General features: G+C 46.0%; 2 protein-coding genes across 8 annotated transcripts in view; both read left to right on the top strand.

The window, feature by feature from the left end:
• myom2a (myomesin 2a) overlaps positions 1–5,133 on the top strand; it is a 36,910-nt gene extending 31,777 nt beyond the window's left edge. For all 7 annotated transcript variants that reach the window (XM_089005451.1, XM_089005453.1, XM_089005456.1 and 4 more), the window contains one exon: positions 451–5,133. In XM_089005451.1, the coding sequence (XP_088861577.1) occupies positions 451–1,356 (906 nt within the window). In that variant the 3' untranslated portion in view covers positions 1,357–5,133. The remainder of the gene's footprint in view (positions 1–450) is intronic.
• Positions 5,134–6,910: 1,777 nt separating this feature from the next.
• Positions 6,911–15,502, top strand: LOC148892166 (uncharacterized). The gene is made up of 4 exons (XM_089006752.1): positions 6,911–9,352; positions 9,482–9,646; positions 10,527–10,651; positions 11,850–15,502. Exons 1-4 carry the CDS (start codon positions 8,894–8,896, stop codon positions 13,657–13,659), a joined length of 2,559 nt encoding a protein of 852 aa, XP_088862878.1. The 5' UTR covers positions 6,911–8,893; the 3' UTR covers positions 13,660–15,502.
• The last annotated feature ends 1,744 nt before the right edge of the window (positions 15,503–17,246 follow it).

Raw genomic sequence — 17,246 nt, 5'->3', positions numbered from 1 at the left:
CATAGCGTTCACACACTTACAAAAAGGTCACAATCGATTTGATGGGTAGCACACGGTCTTTGGTGGAACCTGGGTTTCCAAAATGAGCCACATCGGGGCTCATCAGCTGCAGGGTCCTCCTCAATTTTAGTGGGGGGCATGCTTGCATTTATGATGTACCGCAGTGAACCGCGAGAAGCCAACCGGGGCCGATAGCGTCACGGTTCGCGTCGCAAACTCTCATTTGTCACTCGACGCACTCCCGTCTCCTTGCAATTGATTGGCAACCAATCTGAAGTTGGAGTTCACCGTCCCATAGACCATGGATACCATGGATACCTCCTGGACACAATGTGTCCAGTAGTATACTTTAGTGGACTCCCTCCTCCTCTCCGAACTTGTAAACATGTTACACTGTTCTGGGTATTTTGACACACACTCATTGCCCCCCCCCCCTTTGGCCTCCTCCAGTCCCTGAGCCTGACTTGCACCGTGTGGGGCGAGCCCGCCCCTGAGGTCACTTGGTTCAAGAATGAGCAAGAGGTGGCCTCCACCGAGCACACCAGGATCACATTTGATGGCGGAAAGTTCTCCAGTCTGGTCATCAACCAGGTCACACCAGAAGACTCTGGCAAATATAGCATCAATGTGCGCAATAAGTACGGTGGTGAGTTTGTGGAAATCACCGTCAGCGTGTACCGCCATGGAGAGCAGATTCCAGAGTCTAAGATGGGCCGCGCCACGATGGCCACGCCTGCTGTCATACCGCCCTCCAAGACACCCATCCCATCATCATCCAACCAGGACATGTCCATGAAGAACCCCACACCCACCAACGCCACCCCAAAGTCCCCAACCCCCAAGTCACCAACTCCAACCCCCAAATCTCAAACCCCAGCCCCCAAGTCCTCAACCCCAACCCCTAAATCCCAAACCCCAGCCCCCAAATCTCCAACTCCGGCCCCCAAATCCCCAACACCAGCGCCCAAGTCCCCTACCCCAGCCCCCAAATCTCCAACCACAGCCCCCAAATCACCAACTCCTGCCCCCAAATCTCCAACCCCAGGCCCCAAATCCCCAACCCCGGCCCCTAAATCTCAAACACCAGCCCCCAAATCCCCAACCCCGGCCTCTAAATCTCAAACCCCAGCCCCCAAATCCCCAACCCCAGCCCCCATGTCTCGACCTCCTACTCCCAAGTCTCCCACTCCAGCCCCCAAAGCTCCAGGCTTTAAGTCACCAACCCCATTGGGAAAGTCCCCGACTCCTACCCCCATCTCCCCCACCCCCACCCCGAGACCTAAGTCCCCGACCCCTGGTGTCAATTCTCCCTCCCCGTCCAGATTTACAAAGTCTCCAACCCCACTTAGTAAGTAGTTTATCGCCCACTCTGACCTTAAAATCTGCTCCCCCTAGAGGGAGGTTTTAACCCAGGACAGCCCCAAAATCAACTTTCTTGTCCCGACGATCACCTTCCCCAAATCTTGTCCTCCACCCCATGCTGTCAAATCTCCCACTCAACCCCAACCCCCCCGCCACCGGCCCCCACGATTCCCCAAATCGCAAGGCTTGAATACCCTAAAGACCTTGGAAATGTCCCTCAACATCCACTGTGAAGTTGCCGCCACAGCTCAGATTCAGGAAGTCTCCAATCTCGCCGAGGAAGGTGGCGCTGGTGTTTAGCGTACGCATGAAATTGCTCACCATGAAATCGAAATAGAAAAGGTCTTGAAGAGATTTGCAATGTGACTTGATACGTTGAAAAGCTGGACCTTCCGCTAGGTTGCTAGCGGAATGCTATGGGGGAGTGGTCTCAATGTGGCTACTAGCGCTTCATAGGTTTTTGGGTGGGGGATGGAATCATCTCAAATTTTCAGCGCTAAAGAAAGCGCTAGTAAATGTTTTCTTTTGTTTTTGTTTTGTGGACACCATGTAGCCCGTTGCGTGCACAATACTGTGATACCTCAGCTTACGAACGCTTTAGCTCATGAACTTTTCATCTCACGAACATTAAATTCGCCAGCATATAGTCTTGGCTGACGAACTAGTTTTTGGCGGATGAACCAAACCACACGGCGCCACGGTGGCTGGCGGACTAGTTTTCCTCACCCCTTTTCTTTGAGTGCAGATGTGCTTTGTTCTCGAGTGGAGTACTTTTGCTTTTCCGGGAGCGAAAAAGACCCCACCGCAGGAAAGTGTCAAGCCGAAGGAGACACAAAAAAATGACGGTTGAGCAGAAGAAGGAGATCATCGAAAAACACCAAGCAAGTGTGCGTTTGTGTGACTTAGCGTCCCAGTACCAGTACGCTTAATTGCTACATGTGGCTAAACGTGTTTCTATGTTGTCTAAACAACGGTCTCAGGCAATGGAAGAGGTTATAAAACTTGATTTGGATTAACAAAAAGCAGCTAGCTGGGGCCATTGTGAGTGAGGGTATGATCGGTGAGAAAGCATGGCAACTTCACTCGGATATCATCAAGAAGCAACTACATCAGGGGTCGGCAACCTTCACGACTCAAAGAGCCATTTGGACCCATTTGCCACAGAAAAGAAAACACTGGGAGCCACAAAATCCTTTTGACATTTAAAATGAAGACAACACTGCATCTTTTCATCATCGTTTTTTACCTTTATATATGCATAAACAAACTATAGTGTGTTGCATTTATGAATCAATGAATTGTTATAGAGAAGCGAAATTACATTTCTGCATGCAACAAAAACATTTTAAACTCTGAAAAAAAGACGTTGGGTTGAAGATTACTTTCAAATATAATACTCAATGTCTATTTGAAAAAAAAAAAGAATATTTGCAAAATGGCAAATATTTATCATTATATTGTATTTATATATAAATACAATATTTATCACCTGGTTAATGTGAGTTCTGCTCCTGCACCTGTCAGGCGTGAGCGATGTCTGTTTTTAATGTAGATCATGTTGGAAAAGACCTGCTCAGATATGTATGTGGATCCGAAGATCGACAGGACTCCAAAAGCATACTTTTTCATGTTCACATAAATGTCGGGGATAGCATCCCATGTTTTGAACACAAGTTTGTCCGCACTGGGGAGGTTTTCAATGTCACTCCATTTGTGACTCTGAGCAAGAACGGCCTTCTGACGGGCAACATCTTCAAGGTCAGCTGTTAAGCATTGAAACTTGGACACCCATGTCTTTGTCGGCTATGTCGGCCAGTTCCATCTCAAGATCAGGTTGACTCACATCGGCCAATGCAGTCGTATTCAACATGGCTGGATCGATGCTTAGGGGAGTGACAGAGAAGGATAATGTGTTTTTTTTCCTTTCTGAAGTCACTGAACCGTTTCCCAAACGATGTTTGCATTGAGACGATTGCAGACTGCAAATACTCTGAATTTATCACATTGTCAGCTTGTCTGTACTCTCTCAAAGAGGGGAAGTGAGACAGTGTACATCTATGCAAATCTCCGGCAAATACTGTCAACTTGCGCTCGAACGCCAACACCTCCTCTAGCATATGCAGGGCTGTGCGCCCTTTCCCCTGCTGAGCTGTGTTCAGCGTGTTCGGGTGCGCTGTTATGTCCACCATGAGGTGTAGCTTTTCCAGCCATTCTGGCCGTTCCAGCTCTGGATAAGTGAGCCCTTTGCTGCCCAGGAAAGTTTTCATTTCTTCCAGTGCTTTCCACCTCTTCCAGTAACAAACGGAATTGACTGTGATTTAAACCTTTTGCCATTATTTTATTGACAATCTGAATAACAACATTGATTACTTCTGTGAATTCCGGGGGAAATGTTTGAGCACACAGTGCCTCTTGGTGCAGGATGCAATGAAAAGTCAGCAGCTTTCTGTCCAGAGACTTCTGCAGTAAAGCCACAAAGCCCTTCTGCGCTCCTGTCATGCTCGGTGCCCCATCAGTAGCCACTGACACCAGGTGGGTGGTGTTTATTTCTTTGGCTCTTAAACAATACAAGACAGCCTCACAGATATCCTCACCCCGTGTTTGGCCTTTCAGTGGTATCAACTCAATCATTTCTTCCTGTGGCCCATCAGAGTTTACATATCGGCAGAACTGCGCTATTTGTTCAATGTCACTTTTGTCTTTGGACTCATCACAGGCGATTGAGTAAGCCACAGCTGAATTGATGTCTTTAATTTGCTGTCTGGTGATGTCTTCTGCCATTTTTATGGTTCTGTCTTTGACAGTCTTCGCAGATAGGGGCATGTTTCACTCTTGTTTTTAAAGTCTGTGAATAGATGTTCCGACATCTTAATGAATGATTCTTTTATATATTCTCAGTCTGTGAACGGCTTCCCGTGCCTGACTATTTCCTGAGCGGCCACAAAACTAGCATCTGTAGCTGAATTTGTAGATTTCATCCACTTCATAAAATGATTTTTGCTCATATCAGCCTTCCGCATCACTTCCGAAACAGCTCTTTTTCTCTCATCTCCATCCGGATATTTTTGAGCAAAGGCTGTGTGTTTGTTCTGGAAATGTCCACTTTCTATGGTTGTAACGTATATTATGAGCGACAAAAAAATTGGGTGGGGTGAAAGAGCCACATGCGGCTCCGGAGCCGCGGGTTGCCGACCCCTGAACTACATCAACGACCATCACAAAGGTCAATAAAATGACTTGATTATACAGTACAGTTTATTTCTTTCATTACAATACAACAGCACATTTATTATACATAAAATAAGATATATTTTGTGTAGTTTTAAGGCTTATTTAGTCGAAAATTATGTTTGATGACGACCTGGGAACGCATTATTCTCATTTTAATGGTTTCTTATGGGAAATGAATGTTTGGCAGGCCGACTTCACACACACTGTCTGGGAACCAATTAAGTTTGTAAACTGAGGTATCACTGTATTGCAATATTTCCTTCCCATCCTGTATAAGGGAGGGGCTGTATTTAAACATTTGTTCTGCAGGTTTTACTAATTTCTAATTTTGTGGACATCGTGTAGAGCACACATGACATCAATCTAATATATTGTGTTGACAGGTTTGGATTTTTATAGGACAATTTTGAATTGGCTACCATTAAAAAATGTCTGCCATTTTGTAGTTTCCCGCATTTTTCTATATCCAGGGGTGTGTAACGAGATAGAAAGATTGCTTCCCTGCTTTCCTTCTTGAATAAACCTTAGATCTGATGGACAGACCTAGTCTTTGCATTTTTTTTTTTTTTGTGGCGTCGTTCGCCAGCCGAACAAACCTGCTCCCGGTCGCGCCGCGGGCTAGTCTTGTTACTGTGTGTTTTTGGCTAGCAGGTACAACAGGTTGTGATCCACAACTTCAGTCGCAGGAAGCCATGCGGGTCTTGACGTCAGCGCTCTGCCAATTTCCCCCTACTTCTCAAAAGAACCCTGGAGGACCCAAATGCTCAATAGGTTCTAGCGGTAGTAGTAATAGTAGTGAAAAAAAAAAAACAACAAAACTATTATACGTATTATATGTACATTTGAGTAAAATTACAGCGCAGAATAAACAATATTTTGGTAAACGAAATTAAAAAAGTCAATTGATAAAGTTAACTTACCGATTGCAATCTTCAAGTCCAGTCAGGAAACATATTATCTATCTATCTATCTATCTATCTATCTATCTATCTATCTATCTATCTATCTATCTATCTATCTATCTATCTATCTATCTATCTATCTATCTATCTATCTATCTATCTATCTATCTATCTATCTTGCTATCTATCTTGCTATCTATCTTGCTATCTATCTTGCTATCTATCTTGCTATCTATCTAGCTTGCTATCTATTAGCTATATGGCTAGCTACCTAGCTATTTGAGTCATGAAAATATTAGCTATCCACCTAGCTAGCTATCTATTAGCTATCTCACTATCTAGCTTGCTATCTATTATCTATAAGGCTAGCTAACTAGATATTTGAGTCAGGCAACATTAACTATTTAACTATCTATTAGCTATCGATCCGTCTAGCTTGCTATCTATTGGCTATATGGCTAGCTACCTAGCTATTTGAGTCAGGAAACATATTAGCTATCTAGCTAGCTAGGTATCTATTAGCTATCTAGCTAGCTAGGTATCTATTAGCTATCTATCAAGCTTGCTATCTATTAGCTATATGGCTAGCTACCTAGCTATTTGAGTCAGGAAACATATTAGCTGTCTAGCTAGCTTGCTATCTATTAGCTGTCAAGCTAGCTAGCTAGCTAGCTTTCTATCTATTTGAGTTATTCCGGGTTCTTCTTCTTCTTTTCTTTTCGGCTTTTTCCCCTCAGGGGTCGCCACAGCGAATCAATGTCCTCCATCTATCCCGGTTTTGTGCATTCTCTTCTCGCACACCAGCTACCTTCATGTCCTCTTTGACCACATCCATAAACCTTCCTCTCCGTCTCCTGCCTGGCATTTCAAGACTCAGCATCCTTGTCCCGATATAGTCACTCTCTCCTCTGGACATGTCCAAACCATCTCAGTCTGGCCTCTCTGACTTTCTCTCCAAAGCCTCTAATATGAGTTGTCCCTCTAATGTACTCATTCCTGATCCTATCCAACCTGGTCACTCCCAAAGGAAACCTCAACATCTTCAGCTCTGCTACCTCCATCTCTGCTTCCTGTCTTTTCTTCAGTGGCACCGTCTCCAGTCCAAATATCATGGCTGGTCTGACCACGGTTTTATACACTTTTCCTTTCATCCTAGCTGAAACCCTTCTATCACACATCACACCTGACATTTTTCTCCAGCCGCTCCAGCCTGCCTGGACACGCTTCTTCACCTCTTTTCCATACTCTCCATTGCTCTGGACAGTTGAGCCCAAGTACTTAAAATCCTCCACCTTCTTTATCTCTTCCCCCTCTTGCACTTGGATCCCTCTCATTCACACACATATATTCTGTCTTGCTGCGACTGATCTTCATTCCTCTCCTTTCCAGGGCATATCTCCACATCTCTAGTTTCTCCGCCACCTGTTCCCCGTTCTCGCTACAGATCACAATGTCATCTGCAAACATCATAGTCCAAGGAGATTCTTGTCTAACATCGTCTGTCAGCCTTTCCATCACCATAGCAAACAAGAAGGGGCTCAGAGCTGACCCCTGGTGGAGTCCCACCTCCACCTTGAATTCCTCAGTCATACCGACAGCGCACCTCACAACTGTCTTACAGTCATGATACATGTCTTGCACCGCTCTGACATACTACCTCCATCCTCTCCTTCTTCGACCAACAGTAGTCCATTTTCCACTGGCACCCTGAAGGTCAACAGTACCAATGTTGTTGTTAACCCGGGCCTCGACCGATCCGGTATGGGATTCATAGGTTTGATTCGAAACCTGAATTTTTTTTTACGTCGGATGCCCTTCCTGACACAACCCTCTGTATTTATCCGGGCTTGGGACCGGCACAATAAGACACTGGCTTGTGCCCCCTTGTGGCTACATTTTGAGTTATTCCGGGTTGTATTATTATAATAATAATACGTTTCATTTATAAGCACCTTTCAAAACTCTCATGGTCACTTTACAGTCACAGGATAAGTTATTCTGCAGGTGAGCAATGGCAGCCACACGCACCACCGTTCACTCAACCTGGAAGTAGCTGAAATAGATAGAAAGCTAGCGAGCTAGCTAATATTAGTAATAGTAGTAGTTGCGCGTGTGTGCGCGCATGCATGTGTGTGTTGGTGTGTGTGATCCAGGGGAAGACTCGCCCTCCGTTGTTTACTCAGGCTGGACCGACCGGTTCCGGCGTCTTTGCTCAACATATTAGCAACCGGTTTAGCTAAACGTTGACTAAAAAAAGAAAAGAAAAAAACGAAGTAGAAGCTATCTGGAATCCTGACACCAAGGAAGTCACTCTTGTGGATGTCAGCCTGATGAACGAACTTCGACACCAAACGAGGGTCTCGGAAACTAACCCGAAGTGTGGACGTCTGGCCTCGCAGGGGCCAACCTATGGACTTGTGGTTTCGCCAGATTTTACTTTAGAGCCTGTACCTAGAGGATTTGAAAAGTGAACTTGAAGATTTCTTGGTTTGGTGGAGTGGACGATTTGACATGTAGACTTATCTAGAAAAACTGGACTTTGACCCGAAGTCTTTCTATTCTTGAAAGATCAATGGTTTTTCCTTGGAGTAGACAGTGGTATACAGGACGCGTGTCCTGGCCTGAGTCTACATACCCGGACAACAGATGCGGCCCTGACGGAGTAGACCTGGACATACTTTACAACTATTTTCCAAGCGGACAGTTGTCGTCAATCATATCCGCAAGACTCCTGTGTCCGAATGCCTATCTTATCTGCAAGTTCACCTCACAAAGGTGACAAGTTAAAGTCTTAACTAGAGAAAGTCTGCTTGGCCAGGTGGTCCTTTCCGAGGGGACCTGTGGACTTGGAAGCCTTGTTGACCTGGACAGTTAGAAGTTGGAAGAGTCAAATTACCAACACTGGGAAGTAGACTTGATGATAAGTAGACATGTATACCCGATGAAATAGACTTGCATATTCTATAGGCCTGCAGACTCGGTAGACCTGCAGACTCGATAGACCTGCAGACTTGATAGACCGCAGACTCGATAGACCTGCGATTGTCCCCAAGCAGACTTGGCAGTGTTAACTTGTTGAAAGATTGATGAGAAGGTTTCTTCAGTCGTCATCTGTACAAATTTGAAGTTGAAAGATTGTACTTGTTGAAAGATTGTAGACTCGGTAGAGGGTTCTAAATTTCTCGATGGAGTCGGTAAACTGCACTTGAAGATGGTGGACCTTAGTCGAGAGAACTTGTCTAGTTGTAACATTGACACCTGCTGACATTGAAAATGTAGTCCTTTTCAAGTGTACTTGTGGATTTGGCGTAGCTGGAATCGGGTGGACTTTCCGATTCGGTGGACTGCGCGGACCTCGAGTAGTAGACTGAGAAGGTTGGAGACCTGCCGGAACGCACATGGCTTCCAGGGAGTCTGTGTGGTCGGGCTTTTCTGCTGTAAAGGACAGCGATCCTCCTCCTTACATCCATCCTCATTACAAAGAGTCTTACCGTTTAGCCATCTACGCATTGCTCTGCGGTGGCAAGGATGCCTACGACGACTTCCTTCAGGCCGAGCAGATCAACCACTTTCTGTCCGAGAAAGAGATCCGCTTTATCCTGGAGAGCGCCGAGGCCCCCCTGACCGAGGACGATAACGACGACGGGCCGGAGGAGAGGCTCCCTGGAGGCAGGCCGGGCCCCTCCACCTACTTCCCGCAGGAGTCGGACGAGGAGGTGCCCGACCTGGACCTGGGCTGGCCTGAGGCGGCCCCGGAGGACCAGGACACCAGCATCAGTTTGCTCTTTCAGCCGCCAAGGGCCAACACACCCACCATCAAGGAAGTGGTCCGCAAGCAGATCCAGGATGCCAAACAGGTAAACACACCGGCTCCCTCTGGGGTTCAGTTCCCCTTTTCATGGTGTCCAACCAGCTGGTCCATGTGTCCTTTTCAGAGCGCTTATAAGAAGAAGTCAGTAATTCACAGACTCGCTCTGCATTTGTAGGTGGTCGCCATCGCCATGGACGTCTTCACAGACGTGGACATTTTCAAGGAGGTGCTGGGCGCCACGCTACGGGGGGTGGTGGTCTACATTCTGCTGGACGAGGACCACTTTGGCAGCTTCCACGCCATGTCGCGCAGGGCGGGCGTGAACATCCAGGACCTCAAGGTGACAATGCGCCGCTCTCGACCTGGTCATCAAAACCAACCTGATTGGCAGGCGAAATATATATGGCCCCAAAAAAACGAATTCTGCGCCGTCTCCTTACGAGTCGAATGGTGAAAAAAAGGCCAAGATGAAAGCTCTTGCCTTCATTTGTGCCACGTCCGGATTTTCCTGTCGGACAAGGTTGACAGCGGTAGAACAAACGCCTCTGAGCTTAGCCCTCGGCTTGGATCAAACGTCAGGCGGCACGTCACGTTTGGTCTCGAGGGAATGACCTCCGCCAAGGCCCTAAAATCCGCAGCCGGTTGAGCAGAAGCGAGCGTAGGGCTGTCAACGGTACCCTAGCATCAAGAAATGCGATTGGCCGTGGCTTATCATAATAATAATAATATAATAATACATTACATTTACAAGCGTATTTCATAACTTTCAAGGACACTTTAAAGTCACAGGATATTTTTTTCCGCGGGTGAGCAGCGGCAGCAGCACGCGCCAGCATTCTCTCAACCTGGAAGTAACCCGGTAAGTAATAGATAGCTAATAATACGTCTGTGTAAGCTCTCAGTCGTACAGGAGTGGTCCATCGATGAAAAGGTTTCTTCAGCCGTCATCTGAAGGTGTCGGACGTTCCGCCTACTATACAAGAGGCTTCGTCAGCAAACGAACGGCTGAAGAAACCTTTTCATCGATAGCTAATAATAATACATTTATTATTAACAAAATTCCCCCCACCCCGTCCCCATCCCCGTCCCTCACAGCTGGGTTCTAGACCAATCACGTGCGGCTTTAACCGGAGACTGGGGGTGGGGATAGAACTTATCGCTCCTGGCGGGTCACAAAATTGCAACAGGACTCATTGAGGCGTTCTACCTGTCGCCATCAGAACCTTCGCGTGCGGACGGTGAGAGGTCAGGAGTATCGCTGCCAGTCCGGGATCAAGTTTCACGGCGGATTGGAACAACGCTTCATCCTGGTGGACTGTCGCAGCGTTTTGTATGGAACCTACAGGTGAGAATTGAGGATGTTTTTCACGTGCTAACGGTTAGCATGCAAAAGTCCTGCAGGTTCAACTCAGAGTACACACAAAAGCAGCTCTCCCTTCAAGCTTTCCATTACAAAGTACAGTGATACCTCAGCTCACAAACTTAATTGGTTCCCAGAAAGTGTAAGGTGAAAAGTTCGTCTTCCAAACATATATTTCCCATAAGAAACCATCAGAATGAGAATAATCAGTTCCCAGGTCCCCATAAAACACAATTTTCTATGAAATAAGCATTAAAACTTCACAAAATATACCTTATTTTATGTATAATAAATGTGCTATTGTATTGTCATGAAATGAGTGGACTGTACTGTATAACAAAGTCGTTTTATTGATCTTTGTGAGAATAATAGTAATACAATTAATTCATAAGCACCTTTCAAAACTCTCAAGGTCACTTTACAGTCACGGGATACGATTTTTTTCTGTGGGTGAATAGCGGCAGCCACACGCGCCAGCGTGCACTCAATCCGGATGTCACTCAAATAGATAGAAAGCTAATAGCTAAAAGCTATCTTATAGACATCTAGCTAAAAAAAATGCTTGATGGTCATTGATGTAGTTGCCTCTTGATGATATCTGAGTGAAGTTGCCGTTCTTTCCCAGCGATAATACCCTCACGGACACTGTCCCCTGCTAGCTGCTTTTTGTTTATCCAAATCAGCAGAAGTTTTTCAACCTCTTCTATTGCCTGAGACTGTTGCTTAGACAACACAGAAACACCCTTAGCCACTTAGCATACTGGTACTGGGACCCTAAGTCACACAAACGCACACCTCGTTGGTGTTTTTCGATTATCTTTTTCTGCTCAACTGTATTTTTTTTGTGTCGCCTTCCGCTTAACACTAGCCTTTGGTGGAGTCTTTCATGCTCCCATCATAGCATAAGTATTCCACTCGCTAACAAACCACGTCTGCACTCAAAGAAAGGGGGTGATGAAAACTAGACCGCCAGCTGCCGGCTTTCCGTGTGGTTTGGTTGGTTTGCCGAAAACTAGTTCGTCAACCGAGACTATATGCTCGCAAATTTAATGTTTGTAAGGCAAAAAGTTTGGAAGTTAAAGCGTTCGTAAGCTGAGGTATCACTGTCGATTCAAAATCTTCTCAACGGTACAGCTTTCAGCAAATGACATTTCTGATAGCTTTTGTGTCTGGTTTCTTCCAGCTACACGTGGTCCTTTGAGAAGATCAACGTGAGCATGGTACTTGTGGTCACCGGTCAGCTGGTGAGCTCCTACGATGAAGAGTTCCGCCGGCTCTACGCTCACTCGACTGTCCCTGAAGCGCTGCACAACGAGCGGTCGCACATGGAGTATCTGAGAGACGCAGCGCTGCTACGCAGTCCAAACTCCAGTCAACTTTCACTGCATCAACTTTATGTGAGATCCAGAGGGACGCGCGGCCCGAGAGGTTTGGCTCAGGACGAGCTCTTGACCAGGGGTGTCAGTGTGCAGGACCGCCTACATCTGTCTCACTTTACTGACCACATGACGAGGGGACACAGTTTTGGTGGAGACCTGCAGAAGTTAAACTCCATGACTCGGCTGAGGATGGGGTCCAGAGACATCGGAGTGCCCGTTGTTCCGGACAGAGCCACCAGGATGTCTCACCAACATGTTCAACACCAAGGCCGCTATGGTCCGGACCAGAATCTGATCCCATTCAACTCTGAGACCTCCCTCCACAGGTGGAAGATGGACACGTACCTGAACAGTCAAGTGAACCTTGTCGGGTCGTGCGACGCCTTGTCCCCGCTGACGTCGCCATACGGCAGCCGTGCGGTCCTGAACGACCACCAGCAGCAGGGGATTAACAACAGATCCAGGGACATCAAGTCCCGCTTGGACGAAATCCGTCAAAAAAGACTTAGTTATCAGGAGTACAACAATCTCATGCACAGCCAAGAGTCTCTGCGATCCACGTATCAAAGTCTGGATCGACCCAAATTCAAGTCTTCGTTGAGAGGCCTTGAACTGCGGAAGAATGTTGCGCAGGAGGCCGGAGGCTTGGAAGATTCCAGCCGCCAAGACCTGGACTCAAACCGGGCCAACAACGGCTACTGCTCCCCTTCATACTTTGACATCCAAACAAGTCCCGAGCAAGGCCCTGCATACGAATGGCACGAGCCCGTTCCCAGGACCGCCTCGGTCGCCCAACTGGAGGACAAGCACAAAGACTCCTCCCTCAAGTACCCCATTGGTCTGCAGCGCCCCAGAACCATGGAGTCCCTAATCGAAATCCCTGAGGAGAAAGAGGTTTGCAGCAATCCTCTCCTGAGTGCCGCTATTCTCAAAGATCGGAACAACAGACATGAAGACAAGCCTTCCAAAATGCACTTGACTGACAAAAACTCCGGATCTCAGGAGACAAAGTCAGGGTCTTGCGAAACAAACAAGGCACCTTCTCACGAGAAGCAAACTCTTTCAAAGATCTTAACGGACTGCGAGCTCAAGGGTCATGATCGGGAGGAGTTCTCGCTTCACCGGAAGAAATCCACCCGGCTCAAAATCTCAGAAGAAAAGAAGGCTTCCAGGAAGGAGGAGAAATCTCTCCAAAGGAAGGCCTCGCTGCGATCGCAGAACTCCTTCACCTCGAACTCGCGGGCGTCTCTTTTGGGAAAACCGTCTGCAGCCGAGCACAGGACCAGCCAGAGCTCTGCTGTGGAAAATGACAAGCCAAAGTCTTCCTTCACCTTCCACCGACTCTCCTCATATCGCTCCAGCAAGCGAAAGCCCAACCTTCCTATGACGGGTCCTCAGCAAGACTCCAGGGAGAATCTCAAAGAGCAAGGAAAGGGGGTCTACGAAAGCCGGCGAGAAAAGGCCTACAGTCGCTACGAGTATCTGCTACATTCTCGGGTCCCTGCGCACAAGGCCAAGCGAGGAGGCGGAGATAGCCCGACACCAAGTGGCCCCGACAACAGATTGGGGCGATTCATGCAGAGGGTTGGGAACCTCATTGGGAAGAACAAATAGAAGACCGGAAGGAGACCAACCTTGTCAGGGTGCGGACGATGGCCTCATTGAAAAGGGACGGATAGTGATACAGTGAGACCTCAACTTACGAACTTAATTGGTTCCCAGACCGAGTGTGTAAGGCGAAAAGTGTGTATCTCAAAAAAAAAATCCCATAGGAAACCATTAAAATGGGAATAATCCATTCCCGGGTTTCCATAGAATATACTTTTCAACTAAATAAGCCTTAAAGGACAACCGACGTCTCCGGACAAGTTGTGTCCATAATTTGTAAAATGGCTTCAAATGACTTCTATTAAGCGTATTTCACAAAGATTCCACCACATCAGAATCAGAATCAGAATCAGAATCATCTTTATTGCCAAGTATGTAGAACACACAAGGAATTTGTTTCCGGTAGAACACGCTGCACTAGTATTGTCGTCAAAAAAAAAAAAACTGCTAAGCTATAGCTATATTTTACGTTTTAAGACTCTCGCTGAATATTCAGGAAGTCTTGTTTTTGATTTCTTGACGAGCCCGTACGTGACGTCACTGAAGGAGCGCTTGACCGTAAATAAGACACATTGTAGCGGTCCTTCCATCACGTCAATGTATTTTGCTGTATTTGTTTGGTCTGGGGACCTCGTGTTGCACCCAAAAGCCGCCAGAAGGCCAGAAGAGGGCGTTCAAGCGCCATAAAAGGAATTAATCAGCCTGTGAAAATGGAGGTGGCCACTGGAGGTCGCCATTTTGTGCCTCTTTTTTTAGGTGAGAGATTTTTTCCCCAATGTTACCTCGAAATGGCACAAATAAATTTTTTAATCGATTGCAAACATGTATGCTTTCCTCTTCAGAACTATTTGAATCATATTCATAACGGGATGTGTAACAAGAAAGCATATTCTCCGAATCTGAAGCCATTGTTTTGATTCACAAGCAATACAAGACGTCTTGACGTGACATCACGAACTGGGGGCGGGACTTTCTGAAAATGCCGAATTCGCAGCTCAATTTTTTGCAGATGTTGGACACTTTAAGTCATTTTTATTGGTGTTTTGCATTTGACTAAAACTATCATACTGCGTGTTTTGGGTATTTTGGATGCTATAAAACGCTTTTCTGGTGTCAGTTAAAAAACGAAAAAGTGACGTCGGTTGTCCTTTAAAACTACACACAACATACCTTATTCTATGTATAATAAATGTGCTATTGTATTGTAATGAAAGAAATACACTGCATTGTATCATAAAGTCACTTTATTTACATTTGTGATGGATATTGATGGCTTGATAGAATGGCGTTGGAGGTCGAAGGTCAAAGGGAATTGTTGTTTGGAAAGAGAGGCACATTTCTTTAATTACAGTAATTAAAGAAATAAACTGTGCTGTAAAATAAAGTTTTATTTACCTTTTTGATGGTCGTTGATGGCTTACGGAAGGAAAGTCACCTTCCACAAGGACTGTTGGTAACTTAACCTCTGGTGTGGCTTCTCTTCTTTTTTCTTTGGAGACTCCTCATCATTTTTGCTGATTAAAAACCTCTTAATTGACACCTGTTGCTTTCTGACTTGTAAGGTCTTACGAAGCTGAGGCATCACATTATCGTTCATCATGTTGATGATTGTCATAGCCACAGTATTTTCTGGATGGAACTGTTCGGTAAAAGCCTGCACATCATTATACTTTGTCAACATTGCATTTATGAGCTCACTTGATGCTGCAGCCATCTCCTCCTCATCGCCCTCAGATGTTCTCGAACCATCCGTTACTGGCTTTAAAATCCTCAATAAGCGCCGAACGTCCAGATTGGCGCATGGCGATATTGGCGTGAATTAGCCGTGCTTTCTCGAATAAAACAGCTTTACTCATGCTGTTGCCGGATAGCTGCTTTTCGTTTTTCAACTTCTTCGATTGCCGAGACCGTCGCTTTGAGAGCATGGAAACACCTTTTGCAACAGACGCACCTTTGATGGATTTTCTGTTCCGTAGAATGGTAGCAATGGTTGACTTAGCATAGCCGTGCTCGGCCACTAAATCACACAAACGCACAACTCGTTCGTGTTTTTCAATTCAATCACTCCTTCTTCTCAGCGACGGTGAATTTATTTTGTGTCTTCTTGGGCTGAACACGAGCCTGTGGTGGTTTTTTTTCGGCCCCATCATAGTAAAATTATCAGCAAAAAGCTCCAAGTAGGCGATCAACGTGTGCATTCAATGAGAGGGGGTGTGGAAAGTAGCGCCGGCTGGAGCGCTGTTCGGTCATGTGCTTCCGTGTGCTTGATGGACCAGGCGTGGTGGGTATGTATTATGAAAATAGTGCTTATTTTATATTATATATATAGTGCTTATAATTTTCATAAATTAGAGAAAGGAAAGGAAAGGAAAACATATAGACAAACAGATGTATTTTAGATTATACCCGGGAGAGGCCACGCCATGTATCTATGGCCTGCCAAAAATACATAAAGAAGGGTTCCCCCTCAGACCCATTGTTTGTAGCATTGACTCCTCTACATACAATGTAGCCAAATATTTAAAAACTATCTTAGCTCCGTTGGTTGGTAACACAGAATATCACGTAGAGAACACCACAGGGTTTGTAGAGAGGATCAAAGACCTCATATTGGAACCTGAGGAAACTTTGGCATCATACGATGTGACCTCTCTCTTTACATCTGTCCCAACCCCGGCAGCAGTCTCAGTGGTGAGGACGAGACTGCTGGCGGACGTTTCTCTGCATGAAAGAACCAAACTTAAAGCGGATCACATCTGCCAATTATTGGAAATCTGCCTTAATACTACGTATTTTCAATTTCGGGAGACATTTTATAAACAAATTCATGGTTGTGCAATGGGCTCACCAGTTTCACCCATAGTGGCTAATCTGTACATGGAAGAGATGGAGAAACAGGCCCTCACATCCTTCCCGGGGACAAAACCTAGACACTGGTTTAGATATGTGGACGATACTTTTGTCATAATTAAAAAACAAGAAATTCAATCCTTCACAGATCACCTCAACTCTGTAGACATCAACATTAAATTTACTCGTGAGGACATTAAAGAGAACCAACTAGCCTTCTTGGATTGTAAAGTTATTATAAAAGAGGACAGAGCGCTAAAAACAGAAGTCTTTAGGAAGGCTACGCACACTGACCAATACTTACTTTTTGACTCTAACCACCCTTTACAACACAAACTAGGAGTTATCAGAACCCTCCAGCATAGGGCTAAACTAATACCAACTAGCATTGAAGGTAGAGAAAAGGAGTCAAACATATCAGGAGAGCACTCACTAACTGTCGGTACCCTCAGTGGTCATTCAACAAATGTCAGAAAGAAAGAATAGGGAATCTCATCTCATCTCATTTTCCGTACCGCTTATTCCTCATTAGGGTCGCGGGGGATGCTGGAGCCTATCTCAGCTGTCTTCGGGCACGAGGCGGGGGACACCCTGAATTGGTTGCCAGCCAATCGCAGGGCACACAAAGACATACAACAGTCACTCTCACACTCACACCTAGGGACAATTTGGAGTGGTCAATCTGCCTGCCATGCATGTTTTTGGAGTGTGGGAGGAAACCGTAGGACCCGGAGAAAACCCAC

This window comes from Hippocampus bargibanti, linkage group LG10 (assembly GCF_051943395.1).
Source record: "Hippocampus bargibanti isolate YZ-2025 linkage group LG10, ASM5194339v1, whole genome shotgun sequence".
Lineage (NCBI taxonomy): Eukaryota > Metazoa > Chordata > Actinopteri > Syngnathiformes > Syngnathidae > Hippocampus > Hippocampus bargibanti.
Note: the sequence above shows the minus strand (reverse complement) of the source record. Positions and strands in the feature narration are given on the sequence as shown.

Coding starts and splice junctions, on each gene's coding strand:
- LOC148892166 (XM_089006752.1), top strand. CDS start 8,894: ATGGCTTCCAGGGAGTCTGTGTGGTCGGGCTTTTCTGCTGTAAAGGAC. Junction 9,647..10,526: donor TGAACATCCAGGACCTCAAG/GTGACAATGCGC, acceptor TGTCGCCATCAG/AACCTTCGCGTGCGGACGGT. Junction 10,652..11,849: donor GTTTTGTATGGAACCTACAG/GTGAGAATTGAG, acceptor GGTTTCTTCCAG/CTACACGTGGTCCTTTGAGA.